Genomic DNA, 17,621 nt, shown 5'->3' with positions numbered 1-17,621 from the left:
TTACCCAAAGGCTCTCATCCATTCCTCCAGTGAGGAATTTGAGGCGGTTTTCATCCATTTTGGGAAGGTATAAAGTAGGAGGCTGAGGAATTAATTTTTTAAAAGAGCAGCAGCGCTTGGATGGGGAGCTGTGTTGCATGCCCTCCTTCCAAATACGCCTTATTTTCCATTTTCTGGGGCAGGCTGCAAGCCTGTAGCCTCTTGCTGTAGAGGAAAGGGGAGCCAAGCAGTGGCGTGCCAGAGACTGCTGCACCCAGTTGCACTGCGTGGGAAGGGCATTGCCGCGCAGATTTGGATTTGCTTGGAAAAAACAAATTCTCTGTCTCTATAGAGCATAGATGGTGTCTGGTGTCTCCACGACTGTTGTTCTAAACTTCAAATAAAAACTATAAAATAGAACATAATTCTTACTTCCCTATAAAAAAAAAAACCACGACCATTTCCTGCCCAAACATCTGTATGTTATGTGAGAGAATACCAAAGAAAACAGTCAAAAAAGGCATCAACACTGGCCCCAGTCACAAACTCTCCTCCAGGATTTCAGGCATTTCGCAGAGGGAAAGAAGATAGAAAGTTTTCTGCTTTTTCACCACTTCCAGTTGACCTTTTGGCTAATGAACAAATATAACATTAGCTATGAGCCAATGCTACAACATGAATTCCCATTTTTTAATGTACTCCAAAAGCCTGCTGACCTAAGAACGGCACAGCAAAGGGTTAATTGCAACACACTAGCCATCGCTCCATCATTGCAGACAGCCTGAAGCCAGACCTGGAGCCTAGGCACTGAAGGCAATATATTCAAATAGGAAACTTTGCATATATAAATGTAGCTTTAATGCCTGCAGCAGCCACTCCATCTCAGATAAGGTGGGTTTTTTTAGCTGCACAGAAGCCGGGCCTGGGGCCTTGCCTCGGGCGAGTGTCTCTGAAACATTATTTTTATAATTCCTTTCGGCAAGGCAGAAACCAAAGGACGTGCTGTCAACGCTTCCAGCTGCGGGGACGTCCTTGGGCTGTAGGTCGCCCTTCCAGGGCAGAATAAAGCTTTATTCTCTTTCCTCCAGTTCTGGCTGCTCTTGGAGGCAGGACCCCGGGCCGGGCAGCTGCTGGGACTGGTCCGGGCTGAGCAGCTTGGGTTGGCTGGCGTCTGTGCAGCTCCCTGTCTGCAGGCTGCAATTCGAAGCTCCCGGGAGGATTTTCCCAGAATTGTTTTTCAGCCTGTGCTGTTGTAGTTTTTGCTGGGCTCGTGGGTGAGCTGTGGCATTTGCCTACTTATCACACACTAAAAACTATGTCCATCGGGGTTTGGGGTGAATTTTTTTTCTTTTGCTGTAGGTGTGTTTTTTATTTTAAACCACGCTGCAGTTTCGAATCACTGGAATGCCTTTCCTTTCAGATGCTGATCTGCTCTTTGTGGGCGCCTATGGAAGAAGCTGGCTGCTGCTGCGAGGTAATGTCTCACTGAACTGGGCTCAGCCTAACCGCGTGCCTCACCTCTGCATGAGAAGGGGCAAAGTCAGTGCCTTTCCCCCTACTAGCCCCCATCTCATTTCTAAAGTAGACTGTGTGACATCTTGACCTCCTCCGGTCCCAGGCTAGGGGTTAATTAAAAAAACAGGAGTCTAGCCCTAGCCTTAATTTTAACTGCAGGGCAGTGAAATCCCTCTGCCAAAAAAAAAAAAAAAAGAAAAAAATTTACCTGTGGAGGTAAATGCAAACAGGAATGGGCGATTTCATGGCCAGTGGGTCCGTAAATGGGTACTACCAGGATGAGGCAGGGCTGTATGCGCTGGCGTTGTAACGTTGCAGTTGCGGGTGCTGGGAGCAGGGGAGGAGGGCAGCAGAAAGCCGCCGAGTGCACACACCTCCTCTGAACAACTGCTACTCCCACGTGGGTCTTATCGCCATCAGATATCAGTGCTGTTTGTCTCTAGCAGATCTTTCTATTTTTAATCAGGGCAAATCAGTGCTCTGAGCTGAACGCAGAAATGATTATTTCCCCGAGCTGGAAAGGATGAGACCCCCCAGGCGCTGCGCTGGGTGGCCTTCTGCTTGCTCAGCCCGAGCATCGCGTGTGTGGCAGATGCTGATGGAGCTTTTCTTGGTGTTGTTCGCAGGCCAGCCCATCCTGCCACGGCCCTCCCCGGAGCAGGTTGCTGCAGAGTGCACTTCTCCCCGTTGCAGTTCCTCGCGCTGGTGTGGACGTGCCCGCAGGTCTCCACCATGCCGACACCGCTCCGCTGGGCTGTCGCAGGCTGTGAGTACCGGGCTGGTGCCCCGGTTCGGAGGGGCCCTGGCGTGCTGGGTGCACCTCATCTGTCCCTCGTTCAGACTGTGCCTCACACCAGGTGCTGCAGAGCAGCCCTCCCGCTCTTCCGGCCCCCGGGGAGTTTGAGAGCACGCGTCTCCAGCATTTCTGTGCTCCCCTCGCATCACTTCTCTGGGCCATGGCAGTCTCGCTGAAGACATGGGCCCCAGGAGCCATCCCAAGCTTCCTGGCTGAGTGTCACAGTGTGGCAGGCTGCTCAGGGCAGGTGCCTCCCCCCCAGTGATCTCAAATGCTTCAGCATCACAGTACCTGGATATTACTGCCACCTCTTACGAGGCAGTGGTCCTCTATTGCATGCCTAAAGGTTGCTTTCCTGGGAGTCTCTCCAAGGCCACCACAGATTCCTTCTCTGCTCTGACCATGATGTATCCTCTCGTACCCTCCTGTGAATATATCTGACCCTCCTCTCTTTCATCTTTCCTCCATGCTCAGACCAGAGGTTTCCTTTCGGTACCTCTTTAGCAACAGTCTAACCTTTTAAATGGGCTAAAAGCAGCTCCGGAATGATAGTTCGGGCAGGTTTGGGGGCTGGAGCTGGTCGATGTGACTTTTCGCTTGCTGAGGCCTTTTATGCCAGCCGTTCTGCAGCAGGATATCCATGCCTCCGTCTGGTCCAGCCAAGGCTGTGCTTCAGGGTCACGCTCGCAGAATGCTCTCCACATTAGCTTCATTTTCCCTTCTGTTCTTTTGCGGAAAATAGAAAACATTTTCAAGACAAATGCCCTTATATAAGAGCCTTTTTCCGATTTCTCTGAATATTAAAAGCAGCCCACGTGCCTGAGGCATACTTGCCTGTGTGACTCAGAAGTGCCAGAAGTGTGTCAGTATGTACAGATTTAGCACTTTCCACAGACCTCTGTAGTCTCTGGGTGCCAAAGTGAGGGGCACTAGATTTGCCATACTTAACTTCTGCTAAGAGCTTGGTGAGGCATAAGCTGAATATGAGTATACGTTTCACAGTGTTCAGAAAGGTGAGCTCTCAGAGGCCGATAATTCAGCAGCCAGGTCTAAGCAGTCTCGACAAAGCGCATTTCACAGCTTGGTTTCCAAGCAAGGCAGTTCCTTTCTGATGCTAAGGGGACGACTCAAGATGTAGGGGGGGAAGCTGCACAGTCCCTGTTTGCAGCTTATGATGTGCAGAAAAATCCTACGGGACTAAGATTCCCATTGTTTTCATTCCAAAGGGCAAGGAATCATCTTAACCAGCTAACAACGGTCTACATAACGTGCACAAAGATCTTACAGTTTTTCTCAAAAAACAGGAGGAAGTCAGACATGTGGCATAACGTGCTTCAGGAAGACAGTTGGGACCTTGATTGAAAAAAAAAAAAAAGTTGTGCAAACAGTTTAAATTGCCCTTTGGCTTTTGCTTCACCACTAACTCATCCTTCTCTGGCATCTCTCCTCTCTCCAGATCTGTTTTTGATTTTTCAGTGGACTTCCGTAGCAGTGGAAATCACAGAAAGAAGATTTGTAGCTGAAGGATCCTCTGTGCTGTTGTATGCACCAGATATCAAGAACATAAACTTCACTGAGTGGGAATTCATAAGAAATACCACTCCTGAATTCATCCTGCAATACTATGCAGATTCACAGTCTCCAACTATCTACCCAGCTTACCAAGGCAGAGTGATTTTCTATCCAGAGAATGGCTCCCTTCTCTTGCAAAAGCTACAAGAGATAGACAGTGGGGTCTATAAAGCAACAGTTGATCTGAAGCAGGATAAAGCTAGGACGACTTTACTTGAAGTTATCAGTAAGTCAAACGTGTTGAGAAGATGGTTTTCATGGACAAAGATTTGACAGTCGGTATGACAGAAGAGTCTGCATATATGGAACAGTAACCAGAATAGAGGAGGACTTTCTGGTTTCATCACCGCCTTGAAGGACACAGACTGGAGACCCTAAAAGCACTGCTAGGAAATGCTAGAGGGTGTTTAGAGACTCAGACAGGCAGTGGGCTGAGTTTCCTTTTGGAGAAATAGGGGTGCATGGTGCCTTCATCCCGGGGTGAATGAGACAGGGGGGGGCACATTCTGGCCCAGCTTGGGTTCTCATCTTCTGCTGTTTTTATCTGATTATTTCATCATGAACAGGAAAGTACATGTTACAAAAATCCCCTCAGAGAGGTTATTTCTGCTCAAATTTGATAAGCAAAATGATTGTCACACTAATAATTTGAGGAAGTGAGGAGCTGCCCTGCTGGCACAGGCCATGGCTGGTCCCTCAGGACTGGGACCAGGAGCTCCTCGGTAGGCAATCACAGGATAGGCTGCTGCCTTACAAATTGCCATCCTAATCTCTTCAGGGTCAGGCATGGTGAGGTTAGCCAGACTTACAGACACTCTTCACAGGAGGGTGCTTCTGTCATATAGCCGTAGCTGAGTGTTGGCTCTCCTGTGGCTCCCCGCAGACACACACAGAAGTTCCCCAGGTCTTGGGTGCCTGTAGACTTCTTCCTTCCTACAAGTTTCACCTTTCTCTGTCTCTGAACTTACCTGAAAGATAAACAGAAATGAGAGCTAAGGTTGTTTTGAATTGCCCTTTCGTAGAGCTCAGCATTGCTATGTGAGCGTACCGAACGTAGGACATCGTGCCCAGGGAAGAAGGACATAAGGAGCATGCTGTTGCTGTTAAGTGGAAGTCCAGATGTAGTTAATAGCAGCCCTGTCTGGTGCAGGTACCTACGCATTAGCTGAGGCAGTGAGTCAGCCCTCCTTTTGCACATGGCGAGGGTATCCAGCATGCAAGGCTTGCTTCTGCGTGCTTTGGCCCATGAGGAGTTTGACCAGTTTAAATGCAGGCAGCTGGGCAGTGCCACATTGCATGTTTGACCCACCCTCTTCTTCCCGGCTCTCACTGCCTGTGTGGGAACAGCCCTTTCCTCCCAGGACACCCCAGGCAGACAATTTCTGGGAAGTCCCTGTCATCGCTTTTCAGTGCAGCTGCAACTCGCAGCTCTTCTGGGTCCGTATCCCTGGGCCCAGACTGCCATGCCTGAGCTCCGAGGGCCGTGTGGGCTGGTAGTGTCCATCCTGGGGTGGCTCGGCGGCAAGGACTGGGATGTTCACTTTGCAGCTGTGAACTGCTGTCTTCTCTCCCTTCAGGCTTGACTGGGGCACTGAGCCAGCCAGGGCATAAGCAAGAAGGGAAGGGCCTGCTAACTCCCCACAGGGCTGGGCACTTTTGCAGCTCAATAAGGGCTAATTTTAGACGTCTGAGTTATGCAGAAAGGTAGTATAAAGGAAGCCTCACACTCCTGGGAGTATTGCCACTCTGTGATCTCTTTTTCAGAGCCTGTGCCCCAGCCTGAGCTCCAGTGCAGTTCAAGCCTGGTAGGTTCACCCATTGAGTTGCGCTGCGTGCTGCCAAAAGGAAGAGTGGATGCCATCTTCTGGAAGAAGGAGGGACGTCCTCTCCCCCCAGAAAGGTGCTACCAGCTCTCTGAAAACATGACTGTGCTGCGGATTGGGAAAGGGGAGAAGGCGGACTGTGGCTCCTACTCCTGCAATGTCAGCAATGAGATCAGCTGGAAGGAAGCAGTGCTGAACCTGACTCTGGCGGGTTAGTGTTGCTACCTGGCAGTTGGTTGGTGTGTTAAATGTCAGCTAGCTTGCACCCATGACTCTGCCAGCCATCTCCGATCTGCTTTGTGTGTTCGCATGCCACACCAGGCCTGGTCTTCCTTCTCTCTGTCCGGGCAGCAAGTTTCGGCTGCCGGTGCTTTGTCTCGGAATGGCTGCCCTGCCCAGTAGGGTGTGGCGGTCACTCATGGGCAGTCCCAAGCAAGGAAGACCCAGGACTCTTCCCACAGGTTTCCCAGCATTTCGCAGTTTCCCGGGATACCCACGGCCTCTCTGTGTTTCTAAGCCATCCTCAGCGGTGGGATTTCACTGCTCCCTTCATTGCAGGTCTCCTGCCCCCTCTGCACCATGCTCAGAGGATGGCTGCTCTCGTGCTGGTGTTTGCTGCAGGCTCTGCGATAGGCTTCGCCGTCCTGCTCCGTCAGCCAGAGGAGCAAGGACTTGGTAAGTGTCAGGCCTGGGCCCCAGGATGCAGGGCGGCACCTGAGTTCCCCAAACTAAACCCTTTTCTCTCTGCAGAGGAACCAGACAGATGATGGCAGAAAGCCTTAGCCAAACCCCTTCCCTCCTGTCTTCCTACTTCAGTCTGTGATGCGTCAGTAGTGTGAAGAAATGTGCTCAGTTCATGCGTTCCTTCTTATGTTTCTGCAGCTTGCAAAGGAAATAAAACTTCCTAGAAATAGTTCACCCCAAATGGCTTTTTGGAAAGTGGAGCCACTTGAAAATACCACATTACCAAATATACAAATCCCGTCTCTATTCCTCTCCTGTCCCTTGGACATTCTTAGGAAGAAATAAAAGTGCAGGACTTAGAGATTATTGAAGCCTACATGGGAAGAGCCTTCCCCCGGAAGGTACTTAGAACTGACTAAAGATCATGTGCTGTGCTGAAGAGCACGGGTTTCAGTGACTGACATGACTGGTCATGACTTGACATACTGCTGTAGATCCACATGCCAAGAAGCTTACAGGTTAAAATGGGTACTTCAGTAACAACATGCGTATTGGTCAACAGAAAACAAACCTAAAGACATAGCCACCTGCAAGTCCTCCCACACACACTTTTTGTAACCTGCTAATATGCTGTTCTGCCCACCAAGAACAGCCCCAAGAACAGCAGAGGCCATCTGGAGAACGGAGGGGAAGTCCTCCAGCTAGCAGGAAAGTTGTCCCATGTGTATTTGTCTCTTAATATTATGTTGATGACATTTGAAGGCTGTGGTGTTAGTTCTTGCCTTTGGGGATAGTCTCTTCAGAGGGGTTCTCCATGCCTGCTGTATGTGACAAGAACTTGTACCATGTGGACCTTTGCCAATGAAAGGGGTCTCCAGAGGAAATCCAGCACTTGTCAGGTTATTGTAGGAGGCAGAAACTGGGCAGATGTGTTGTGAAGTCTGTCTTACTAGATGGAATTGATGTCTGGTTCAGAATGGAACGATCTCAAATCTGGCTGATTTCTTGTGGCTGCTTTGAAATCAAACAAAGCACTCTGAAGTTCATCAGGTTTTCTCTTTGTTTTTTTTGTTTGTTTTTAATCTCATAAGAATTAAATTCTGCACAAAGAAAACCCGTGCTTCGTGTTTACCTTCCCTTTGCAGGCTGCACCATTCCTGCTGCTTGTATGGTTATGATTTCTCACTAGGGTGCATTTGCCTTTTTCCTAGGAAAGAAAGTGGAGAGATGGATGACTGTGTCCATCCAAGGACTGTTGTGTTTCTCCTCTCTTCTTCTGCTCGCCACCTCTATCATCTGGATGCAGCAAGAAGGTGGGATCTCACTGTAACTCATTCACTTCATCTGATTTGGGTTTTAGTGCTTTGGTTTCTCATCTTTGTTTTCAAGGCAGCATCTTTGATCTAGTGGTATTTGATTTAGAGAAACTGAAGTTAGAGTTTACTGCTCTGTCTCCAGACTGCTCTTTTAAAACCTGAGTGCTACATTGGTCTTTTTGCACTCTTCAAGTACTACTATCCCTTCTCCAGGACTTCTCAAAGATGAAAAAGTGGCTTTGAAACCACTTCCACCAGTCCTTTAGGGACCTTGGATGAATAACATGATATCCAAGTACTTCTTAGCCAGTTCTTCCCTCTTCTAGGCTGAGGCTACCTACTTGTCCTGTCATGGGTGCTAAATAATAAGCTGCAAACAGATGTTAAGACAAACAAAAAAACCCTGAAACACTTGAGCCTTCTCCCTGTTCTCTGTTGAAAGAAAGGTGCTGTCTGCATGTTACCCGTAGCGTAACTTTTATAAAAAATGCTGCTTGCAATCGGCACCCAGGATAAAATTGTCATCAGATGTAGGATATAGTTCCCTGGCCAGCAGTGCTGAGCCAGCACTGCTGGCAGCCATGTCCCTAGGTCATAGGACACTTCTTCACTGCACTGCGCAGACCTGTTCCAGATGCCCAGGCCAATTCTGCTGTGCGGCACTGGGCCACGGATCACGCACAGTAGTTTTTTGCAAGAGAAGCAAACTTTCCCCGTCTTTTTCTCAGACCACTGCCTCAGCCAGAAAAAGCATTCCAGTCTTAAGTTCTGGTTCAATTCTGTCTCCCACAGGTCCTTCTGCTGCCTTCATATTGCTCGGGCTTTTCCTCTTTGCTACCATAATAACAACTGCCCTCCTCACAGCAACACTGTCGTGCAGACCAGCAGCTCTCATCCATTTAAGGACCAAAAAATGTGAGTTACTGTTTAGGATCTAAACCCCTGACAGAGAAGGCCTGTTAAGAGTATACTCTGCAATTTTTCACTGCCGGGAGAGACCTAGCACGCATCTAATGGCACACGTCTGGAGACACTGGCCATGGCTTGCTTGCCTGCCCACCAAAGCTCATCTCCTCTGAGTGTGAGCCTGTATCCCTTATGCATTTCTGTCTCATCTGTCAGTAGTTTTCTCCTTTTCTAGGGCACCGTGTCATCCTGGACACTGCAACCCCCACCACAGTGATCATCCTCATGCTGTTCGCCAGCCTCCTGCTCCAAAATATCCAACAGCTCCATGGTAAGGGGTGGCCCAGGTTTATACTGCCCCTTCCCTTGCTCGCCTTGGTTGTGGGGAGCGGTGGGATACCTAGGAGGGATTGGCGGGCCTGAGCCTCACTGCATCCTTAGGTAGCTTTGCACAGCTGGCCCTGCAAGAAGGCAAATCTAAGGTTTCTTGTAGTTAACTCAGTCTTTGGTGGTGATGGTGGCTCAGGGATTCTCCTCGCTGTTTCATAGGAAGGCTCTGGATTAAATTCAGGTCACGTAAGTGTTCAAGAGGGATGTTGGCCAAAGGGCCAAACACTGACATTTTCACTTTCTCATCTGCAGAGCGAGGCTGCTCGGAGCCCATTGATCTGACAGCCAGCTTCGTCATTGCTGCTACGGTAGTCCTGTTTGTGCTGCTGGTCTTCCTATGGTGTACGTAGCCCCATGGTTTCCTGCCAGTGATTGTGTGATCATAATTAACTGCTCTGACCACTTGCCAGATGCTTATGCTCAGCTGTCATTGCTCCCCTGCTCCAGCCGTGCTGGCAGTGATCAGAGCCTGGCAGTGGATCTTGAGGAAAGGTGCTTTTAGTTTAAAAAAAAAAAAAAGCCAGCTTTTTTTAAAGGCCTTTGACTCTGCTGAGAGAGGGACTGTCTAAAGCAGCTGAGGACCCAGCACTGATGGTAGTTTGATGTCCAGCCTTTTAGGAAAGGCACAGTAGGGCACTGGTCTCTATCTGCCGGTCCTTGCCAACACCTTTGCTTTGCCCAGGATGCTGCTAGGAGTTTCAGGAAAGTGAGTTACTTCTCCAGAACATCCTGCTGTTGCTTTCCCTGGCAATACCCATACTCTGTTCCAAAAACCTCAGCTGCAGCAGAGTTTGAAAGTGAAAAAACTGCTTTGAACAGCCAAGAATGTGTCTGGGAATGTGTAAAGCCTCAGCAGGGCAGCTGACCTGTTGTTCCAGTAAAAACTGGTTCTTGCAGATGAAGTTCATTCCGTTCATTTCCCAAGCCTCAAGCTCTGGGGTGGGAGGGAAGAGATCAGGGAGGCTTTTCCACATGTCCCACATGTTTCTTCAGCTGCTTCTTTGGAAGTTTCTGGTTTCTGTAGCCTTTCCACAAAAATCCCCTGGCTCACCTGATTAGCAGTTGCATTTGTTTTCCCCTGCACAGGCTATGTGGTGTCTCAGTCTCAGGGGACATCCCAGTCCTTTCAGAAGTCCCCCTTCTGCTCTCGTCCTCACTCAGGGGATCTGTGGCAGTGTCTGCCTTGCTACCAGCCTGAGGAGTAACATGCACCTTGTACAGCTTTTGGGCTTCCTCAAAGTGCTGGCTTAGCCCTTGCCATCACCCATAGCTTCTCAGGGGAAGAAGGGCGCTCCAGAAGATTGAGAGGAGAATATCATAATCCCACAGTGTGCATCTTTGTGCATTTCAGAGCCTGAAATATAGGAAACACTGCACAGAATGAGTAAACCCAAAGGGAGCCAGTTCAGAGCCACGTAACTAGTTGAGGCGGCTTGCAAGCGAGGAGGGTATCCATAGACAAAAGTCCATTCTCCCTGCTTCATTCATGCTCTCCTCTCTGCTGTCCCTTGAAAACAAGGATCTCCTGGTTTTGGAAACAGAGGAGCTTAGCCCAAGCAAAAGGCTCCAATTTCCATTTCTCTCTGCAGCCAGATTTCCTTCACAGGTCTCATGAAGTGTGAGGTGCTGTCTAAAATGACTGACTGTTTTTGGAAACCTAAGTGGCAAGGGCTATTTGGCCTCTCTTTTATTTGCAGATCACAGGAATAAAAAGAAGGAGACGAAGATGGAAAACCTGCGGGTCACCCATATCACACAGGGCATGACAACCTCGGTAACTCACTGCTATTAACAGGCCATTTTGAATGTCTTCCTTCCTAGCTATTGCAAATCTGTGTTACTTACTTTACGCTAAACTCTTGATTAATGTGGGGCTGCCACAAGCTCCGAGCTACAGGTGAAAAACCTGGTTGATCTCCTCTAGCAGTTGTTGCTGGAAATATTTGCCAAGGAAGCGGCCGTCTGCCTTCCTGCAGAACGGTATAGGCTTTGTCCTCATCTGGGCAGCTTTGGGCGGGCGCAAAACTAGCCCAATGGTGACCAGAGGTAGCAGTTCAGCTCAGTCCTATGGGACCTACAGATTCAAGTGTGCCACTTTGATCCTGCTGCGTGCTAAGGAGCTTTCCTGGGTTTTGCTGCTCAGTGGACAACACTGCTTCTTCTCCCGAGCCCTGCAGTTTCAGCTGCCCGTACTGGTACTGCAGACACGTGCTCGGCTGCTCTTTTGGGCGAGTGCCTGGAGGAACGTGTTAGTGTCTTGAGTATGCCGGTTCTCAGGGTTGCTCTACCCTGAGAGAGGAACTGCCTGATAATTTATTTTTTTGGTAAGAATGTTATATGAGTACAGAGACTAAAAATCTGGAATGATATATGGGCAGAGGGACTAAAAACCTGTGCTCTTCTATCACACCCAACCCAGAAACATCTACACAGAGTTACAAATAAGACATGAAAGAAAACCACAGGTCCGCTAGCCATGAGCTTGGCTCTGAACGATCACACCTCCACTAGCTTCGTGCTCTGTCTTAGAGAAGCCGCCCCTCCCTCCAACACCAGCCTCACCAGGGCTCAGCCCCTCTGTGGCCGAGGCCAGCTTGCCGCTGGTGCACTTTCCTGTGTTATGGGCTGCCTCCTTTCTTTGGAGATGCAAGAAGGCTTTGGGGGATTAGGGGATTCCTCACCTTGTTCAGTTGTCCTCCCACTGCTTATTCCATGTGTGAAGTTGAAGTGCAAAGTGTCTCCAGCAGCTGATCCTTAGACTAGGTATCAGCCTTGGGAGTGATGCCAGCATCCCCGCGGTTCAGCGGTGCTCATGCACGCACAGCCGGGGCCCTGCGCCACCCCGGTGGGTGGTCACGATGTGGAGGGATCTGCTTCCCGCACCCAGGCCAACATCTGGGGGTGATTTGAGGGACCGGGACATTTGAGATGAGAGTAACAGCACTGTGTGCCTGGGGGTGTTAGCCCCAGGACAGGGACAACCAGCCGCAGGTTGTTGCCTGCCTCACAGGAGCATGGGTGGCCATTTGGTGCTTTACACTTTGACTGTAGAGCTCCCAGTTGTTACTCAAACTCCAAATCCCTTTTATACCTCCAGAGGACGTGGCAGCATCTGTGCATGGCCAGATGAGCAAGCGCTTGTCGAGGCAGCTCCCTGACCAAGCATCTTGCTACCAGCTAGTCGCCAGGAACTGGCTGGCTGGCCACATCCGCCGTGGCTGGGCTGGACACCTCCACGGACGAAGCCGGAGCCATCGCAGGGGGAGCGCGCAGGGTACAGTGCCATGTGTTTTTTAGCAGGTGCAGGAAGAGCTCCGAGGGCAAAATCAGGAAGAGGAGTAAGAAGTCATCCCTCCGACAGCCAGAAGGCTCTGCTCACATGCCTTGGGCAGCAGGAAGGAGCCCTGGGGAGCTGGAAAAATGACATTTATAAGGAAGCAATTGTAAGCTGCTGTTGTACCCTAGCACTAGCTAGGCAATGCTTTCAGTACAAGCGTTTGACAAAGATGTCACCACCCTGACCATAGCTTCAGGCCATGCCTGATATTTTCCTGTCACCACACTCTCTGATCTCCACTGTAGCAAAAATGGTTTCACTAGTACTAAAAGTGATTTACTTTTTTGCTACCAGCTTCAGCTGCCTTACTGGTTCATTTTATTATAATATGAAGGAATTGAGTATCATATTCCCTAAGTGCTGCTGAGACTCTTTGCTGCCTGTAGCCCTCCCTGTGCTTTTGCTTCTGAAGCTTTAGCTTTGCCCTGTTTCAGTTTCAGCAGAGCTCTGCCAAGTGCTGCTCACGTGATTTTGGTGTCACTGCATGTGTGTGCTGCTGCTTTCTACACTGCTTCCCTTCTGTGCCATGAGCCAGGCTGCTAAGTCTTGGGAGCAGCTGCTCTTGCCGCCCTTGCCGCCACGTGCGAAGGCAGGCCCTTGCACTGCCCTCGGATTTGTGCCTTCAGCAGGGCATCACAGCACAGCCAGGCAGTGCTCCCCTGGCAGCAGGCAGGGCTCATGGCCTCACTTGGGTGATGAAACCTTCCCCTCTGGTCTGCCTTGTACTCAGTTTTGCAAGGTGAGCCACCCCGCGTCATACCGCCTTCCTCCGAAAACTTAGTCTGATCCCTTACGCGTGCCGTCATACGCCTGCTCCTTTCCTTTCTCGTGTGCTGACCAGCTCCTCCCTGCATGCCTGCGACGCCGCACTCCAGACTTGTTGCTTTGGGAAGAGTAACTAGCCTTTGGGGTGGATGACTAGGAAAGACAGCTCCCTTGCACATCTGTATGTGCCTTATTGTTTCTCTTGGGTGGGCTTTTTTATTTTAAAGCATCCCCAAACTAGACTGGCCTTAGACAATTTTCCATCCAAGTGCCTCTTAATTGACTCTGCGTTCATGATGTGGCCTTCAGCTGTCTCTGTCCTTTCCGGGTTGTAGTATTTTAGCTGGAGTTGAAGCACATTCTGTCAAGGTCCTCCTTTTTTTATCTTTGCATGAGAGGTTTGCTGTGAAAAGTGTTGATCTGTAAGAGCTGAGAAATAACCTTACCCTGTTCTTTCCCTCTCTTTGTTACAGCTGCTCTAATAAATGCATTTAATTTGGAGAGTTCCATTTGTATCCCCATCCTGCTTCCTAACACAGAAGAGCGCTCTATCCTATTCAGTAACCCGTATTTACACCCCGCTCTGGGGCTGGTTCCTGCCATGGCATGTTTGACCAGCTTTCGTCAGGGTTACTCTGTCCAGGTTTGCATTTATGGCTTTGTTGCAGTTTCCACTTGCCCCCTAAGCAGCCTGTGACCACAACTGCCTCTACCCCACCTGGCCCTCCGTCCCCCCTGTGCTGGAGCCGTTTTGAATTGATGAAAGGGGAATGCTGTTTTGCAAAGAAGTTGGTTTCTTTCTCTGCAGCTTGTATGTGTAAGTCCTGCTTTTTCCAAGGCACTGAGCAATGGGGGGCTGCAGAGCCTAGGACGAAGCCAGGGAAGCGGCTCCGTCTCCCCCCGGTCAAAATCTTGTGGCTGCATCAGGGAAGATCGACGCGCGCACACAACCGCAGCCAGCTCTGGAGGTGACGTGTGACTACAGCCACCGCCGCCGCTGCCCTGTGGGCATCCCCCGGTCCTGCGACACGCAGCAGCAAGGAAACACCACCTGCCCTCCGTTCCTTCCCACCTCCAGGCACAGCCCAGGACACGTCACCAGAGACAAACAGACCAGAAGAGTGAAAGCAGGAGCTCAACATGCACCAGGGCAGACTGAATAAAAGCCTAAACAGCAAAGCCCCCACCAGGCTCCCAGAGCATAGGGTCAGCCCCTGGATGGCATTTAGGGCTCAGCAAGCAACTGCTCGGCTCAGCCAGAGCTGCTGCTAGAAGCAGTTGTAAATCCACAAAAATCTATATGAAGCCTCACATAAGCTGCTCCACCAGCGTAATGCCCTGGTTGAAAATAAAATGCCGGTAAGGCATGGCTTATTTAGCATGCTGACTGAGAGGTGTAATGGAGGCATCTGAAACTAGAAACCAGTGCTCTGCATTACAGCAAACCCATGTACTTCCCAAGGGAAAGTACGTCCCCTGGGCAGGGAAAGCCCCAGCAGCCCACCTAGGCCAGAGCAGTGCTTACCACAAGCTGCCTGCTCGGCTTCAAGTGCCACATTCGAGGCAGAAGCTCGGTCCCAAGATCAAGGCTCCTGACAAATGGCACACTGCCCTGTGGCACTTGAGAGGAATAGGACTTAAAAGCTTTTCTGCCTGTGGAGTTGTACTTGGTTAATACATACAAGGACAAAAGCAGGCTCCTCGCCCCAGCCTTGTAAATATTTTCCTGCCTCTGCGAGGAGTGGTGAGCCAGCAGTACTTGGAAGTACCCTGAACGTCTTCTGATTAAACTACTTGAGCAATGACATCTTTGACAATGGTTTGAAAGGTCTGTACATACAAATGGCAAAATCATATTGGTTGCTTATCTGCATGGGTCTGTTTAAAATGTACCTCAAAGCCATTTGCTGTAGCACCATCACGTCCATACCGAGCGGTGGCTGAGAACCAAGCTACCTCTGTACCACAGACTTCAGCAAAGGAAACTCCCACACAGAGCCACAGCGACCAGCTTCACCACACCAGTGAAAGGATGCAGGGCTCTGCAAAGGTTGAAGGGAACTCAGACCTGAGCAGCATGAGCGAGCACGCTGGGGATGACTAGGTGGGCTGGGCAAGAGCGTGCCGATGTGGGCTAGCGCACAAGCCAGATACAGGCAGATGGGCATGCTGCATGTGTAGGAGTAGTACAGACCAAGAGTAGAGAAACTGAGACTCATCAGAGGTGCAAAACAGCTAGGACTTTCCACTTGCAGGGTTAGCAAAAAAAGCATGGCTGCAAACAGTAAAATAGGTACGGCTGCTTTCCAGTGAGACCTTATAAAAATTTCCCGTAACAGCTAGGAGTTGGGCAGCTCCAGTGTCATGAGCCCCTCGGCAGAGACCCAGAGCAGGAAAGGAGCCCAGGACACAGGCAAGCTCCAGCTCTTCCACTACATGCTCTGAGAAGAGCGTCTCGGTGGGCCAAAGCTGCTCCAAGCACAGTTCATTATAAAGCTGAGCCTTGGGGAACGTGCAGGCTGAACCCTCCCAGCCATCCACGAGCAGGGCAAGGCCAAGACAACTGCTTTTGTTTCACTGAACAGTCACTGCACACCAATGCTGAGGCAATGAACACCAGTCTCTAAAGCGTAAGGGATAAACTGAGTAGGATTTTGCAGCATCTGTCTACTTCTCCCCTTTCCCAGCTCGCAGCACACTGACTTTTGCAGAGGGTGAGTAACAGCCTTCTGGGGAGGAGGGCATCCTTCCTTCCTGTGCCTACTGTTGCTTTTGGCACTCACGATCCAATTCAGCAGCACAAACTGCAAGGCAGTGAGTCAGTCTCCTTTCCTTACGCTACAGCGTCTGGGAACACCTCTACATCAGGCTGAACACCCACCCCATGGGGTGCTGGCAGGCCGTGACCGCCCCGCTACGCCTCGGCCAGCTCAACACCCTGGTCTTAAATCTGGTGGGAGAGAAACTGCTGCAGCAGCAGGGTCACGCCTGCCGCGCTCACACCACGGAGCGAGTATCCCTGTCCCTCACGGCGCGGCCCTCAGCTCAGCGGTTCCCCCAAAGGCGCCACGTGCCTGCTCCCAGCCGGGGCGAGCCTGGCAGGACCGGGCCAGCACACCACCCCGAGCGGTCAGGCACCGGCACACTGGGGTGCCGGCGGATTTTGAGCTCTCCCTCCCCACCAGCGACCACAGCCCACGGTCAGGTGTGCTCCAGACTCCGTCTGGCAATTCCCAGGGACCATCTCAGGGTTTTGTGCCTGCTCCCCTGTGTCTGCACTGCAAGACTCAAAACGCCTCTGCTAGTCTCCTCAGATGCGTATATATACAAAACCTCCTTACAACAAACAACCAAGCTCAGAAACCAGCTGCCTTATGAGTTACACACTTTAAAACATGCTTACAGAGTGAAATAGCGCTCAGGGCTTATTCACCAGATTGGGCTTCAGCTGGGGTCAGAGTTAGGGTTAGAGTTTGTAACAGTGGATGGGGACACGGCTCGAGAGCCCTGTTCACTGACAAATCTCGGAAAGGTCTTCCAAAATCCCGGACAAGGCTGCCGTGAGTGGATGGGATGGCTTTTTGCTTCCTCTGGGGTTGCTGGGATTTACATGGAGAGTGTACAAGTATGGTGGGAATTAGGAGCAAGAGGTTGTTTTTACTTGAAGGCAGGCCTCCAGGCATAGGATGAAAGGTGCCAGCAGGAAAGCCTGGTTAGGAATTAATTTAATTGGCAGTAAGATACAGGTAGAGTTAGGAAGAGGCTTCGGAAGGAGCTGTCGTTTGCAGCTGAATTACGGAGCTGTGCCTCGGGCTGCCATGTAAGAAGTACAAGACAGATGCATTGTTACTGCACAGCCCAGAAACGTGGGGACCGGAGGAGACGTAGGCTTTCCTACTGAGTTCCTAGTTACTCCCCAAATGCTCAGAAACCTTCTAATGCCTAATTCATGATGATAAATCTCCCAGCAATTGCAGGGGATGCATAAGGCCTTTTAAATAGCAAACACTATGAAAAGGAAGTGCGTATTATTTGTAGGCTGTGCCTAAAGTCAGTGCATTTTCCTTTAAGGCAGCGATAGGCAAAAAAAATAGTAGCGTGGTAACGTGGCTCCCGGGTCCGCTGGAGTCTGCTGTCCTGGGGGAGCAGGGCGACGTTTAGCGGTGAAAGAAAGAGAAGTGCAGCAAGGAAACACCACTCTGGCACCTTTCTCGACACTGATGTAGCTAACAGCTCCTTTCCAGCCCATGGGGCTGTTCAGCCTGCAGAGCCTGTAACACCAGACAGTTCTTGAAAGCATCGCAGGTAGCAGAATACCGCGAGCAGGCGCACTAAGGCAGTAAAGGATGAGGGACTGCCTGCTGCACACCTGGGCTGCTGTTGTGCTTTAAGGCCAGATGACAGCGTGGAGGCTAAGTGGATGCAGACACCAAAGCACTTCAATTTGTGCAGTCACGGCACATGGTTGTGAGGTTTCCCTGGGCTCTTTTCTGCTCCCCGCATTTGCTGGAGGATGCAGAGATGGTTGGGACCCTGGT

The 17,621-nt window shown here is 50.5% G+C and overlaps 1 protein-coding gene across 6 annotated transcripts; it reads left to right on the top strand.

Annotated features, from left to right (window-relative positions):
• Positions 1-2,132: 2,132 nt before the first annotated feature.
• Positions 2,133-14,890, top strand: LOC112987765 (uncharacterized). 6 transcript variants are annotated; one of them, XR_010390967.1, is made up of 11 exons: positions 2,133-2,260; positions 3,747-4,088; positions 5,627-5,896; positions 6,244-6,360; positions 7,581-7,682; positions 8,478-8,600; positions 8,827-8,922; positions 9,234-9,323; positions 10,679-10,755; positions 12,279-12,424; positions 13,922-14,890. XR_010390967.1 is itself a non-coding variant. In XM_026107798.2 (10 exons), exons 1-10 carry the CDS (start codon positions 2,227-2,229, stop codon positions 12,321-12,323), a joined length of 1,293 nt encoding a protein of 430 aa, XP_025963583.2. In that variant the 5' UTR covers positions 2,133-2,226; the 3' UTR covers positions 12,324-13,584. The 6 variants fall into 6 exon arrangements, 3 of the variants coding, with proteins under 3 accessions (XP_025963583.2, XP_025963582.2, XP_064374096.1); XR_010390965.1 differs by having other exon boundaries at positions 13,892-14,890; XR_010390966.1 differs by lacking the exon at positions 13,922-14,890 and adding an exon at positions 13,557-13,584.
• The last annotated feature ends 2,731 nt before the right edge of the window (positions 14,891-17,621 follow it).

Source organism: Dromaius novaehollandiae, chromosome 11 (genome assembly GCF_036370855.1).
Source record: "Dromaius novaehollandiae isolate bDroNov1 chromosome 11, bDroNov1.hap1, whole genome shotgun sequence".
Classification (NCBI taxonomy): Eukaryota; Metazoa; Chordata; class Aves; order Casuariiformes; family Dromaiidae; genus Dromaius; species Dromaius novaehollandiae.
This window is presented reverse-complemented; position numbering and strand designations above follow the sequence as displayed.

Excerpts from the sequence above, each read along its gene's own strand:
- LOC112987765 (XM_026107797.2), top strand. The coding sequence starts at position 2,227 with ATGCCGACACCGCTCCGCTGGGCTGTCGCAGGCT. Across the intron at positions 4,089-5,626 it reads GACTTTACTTGAAGTTATCA|AGCCTGTGCCCCAGCCTGAG; the intron begins GTAAGTCAAACG and ends TCTCTTTTTCAG. Across the intron at positions 10,756-12,278 it reads CACAGGGCATGACAACCTCG|CAGGTGCAGGAAGAGCTCCG; the intron begins GTAACTCACTGC and ends TGTGTTTTTTAG.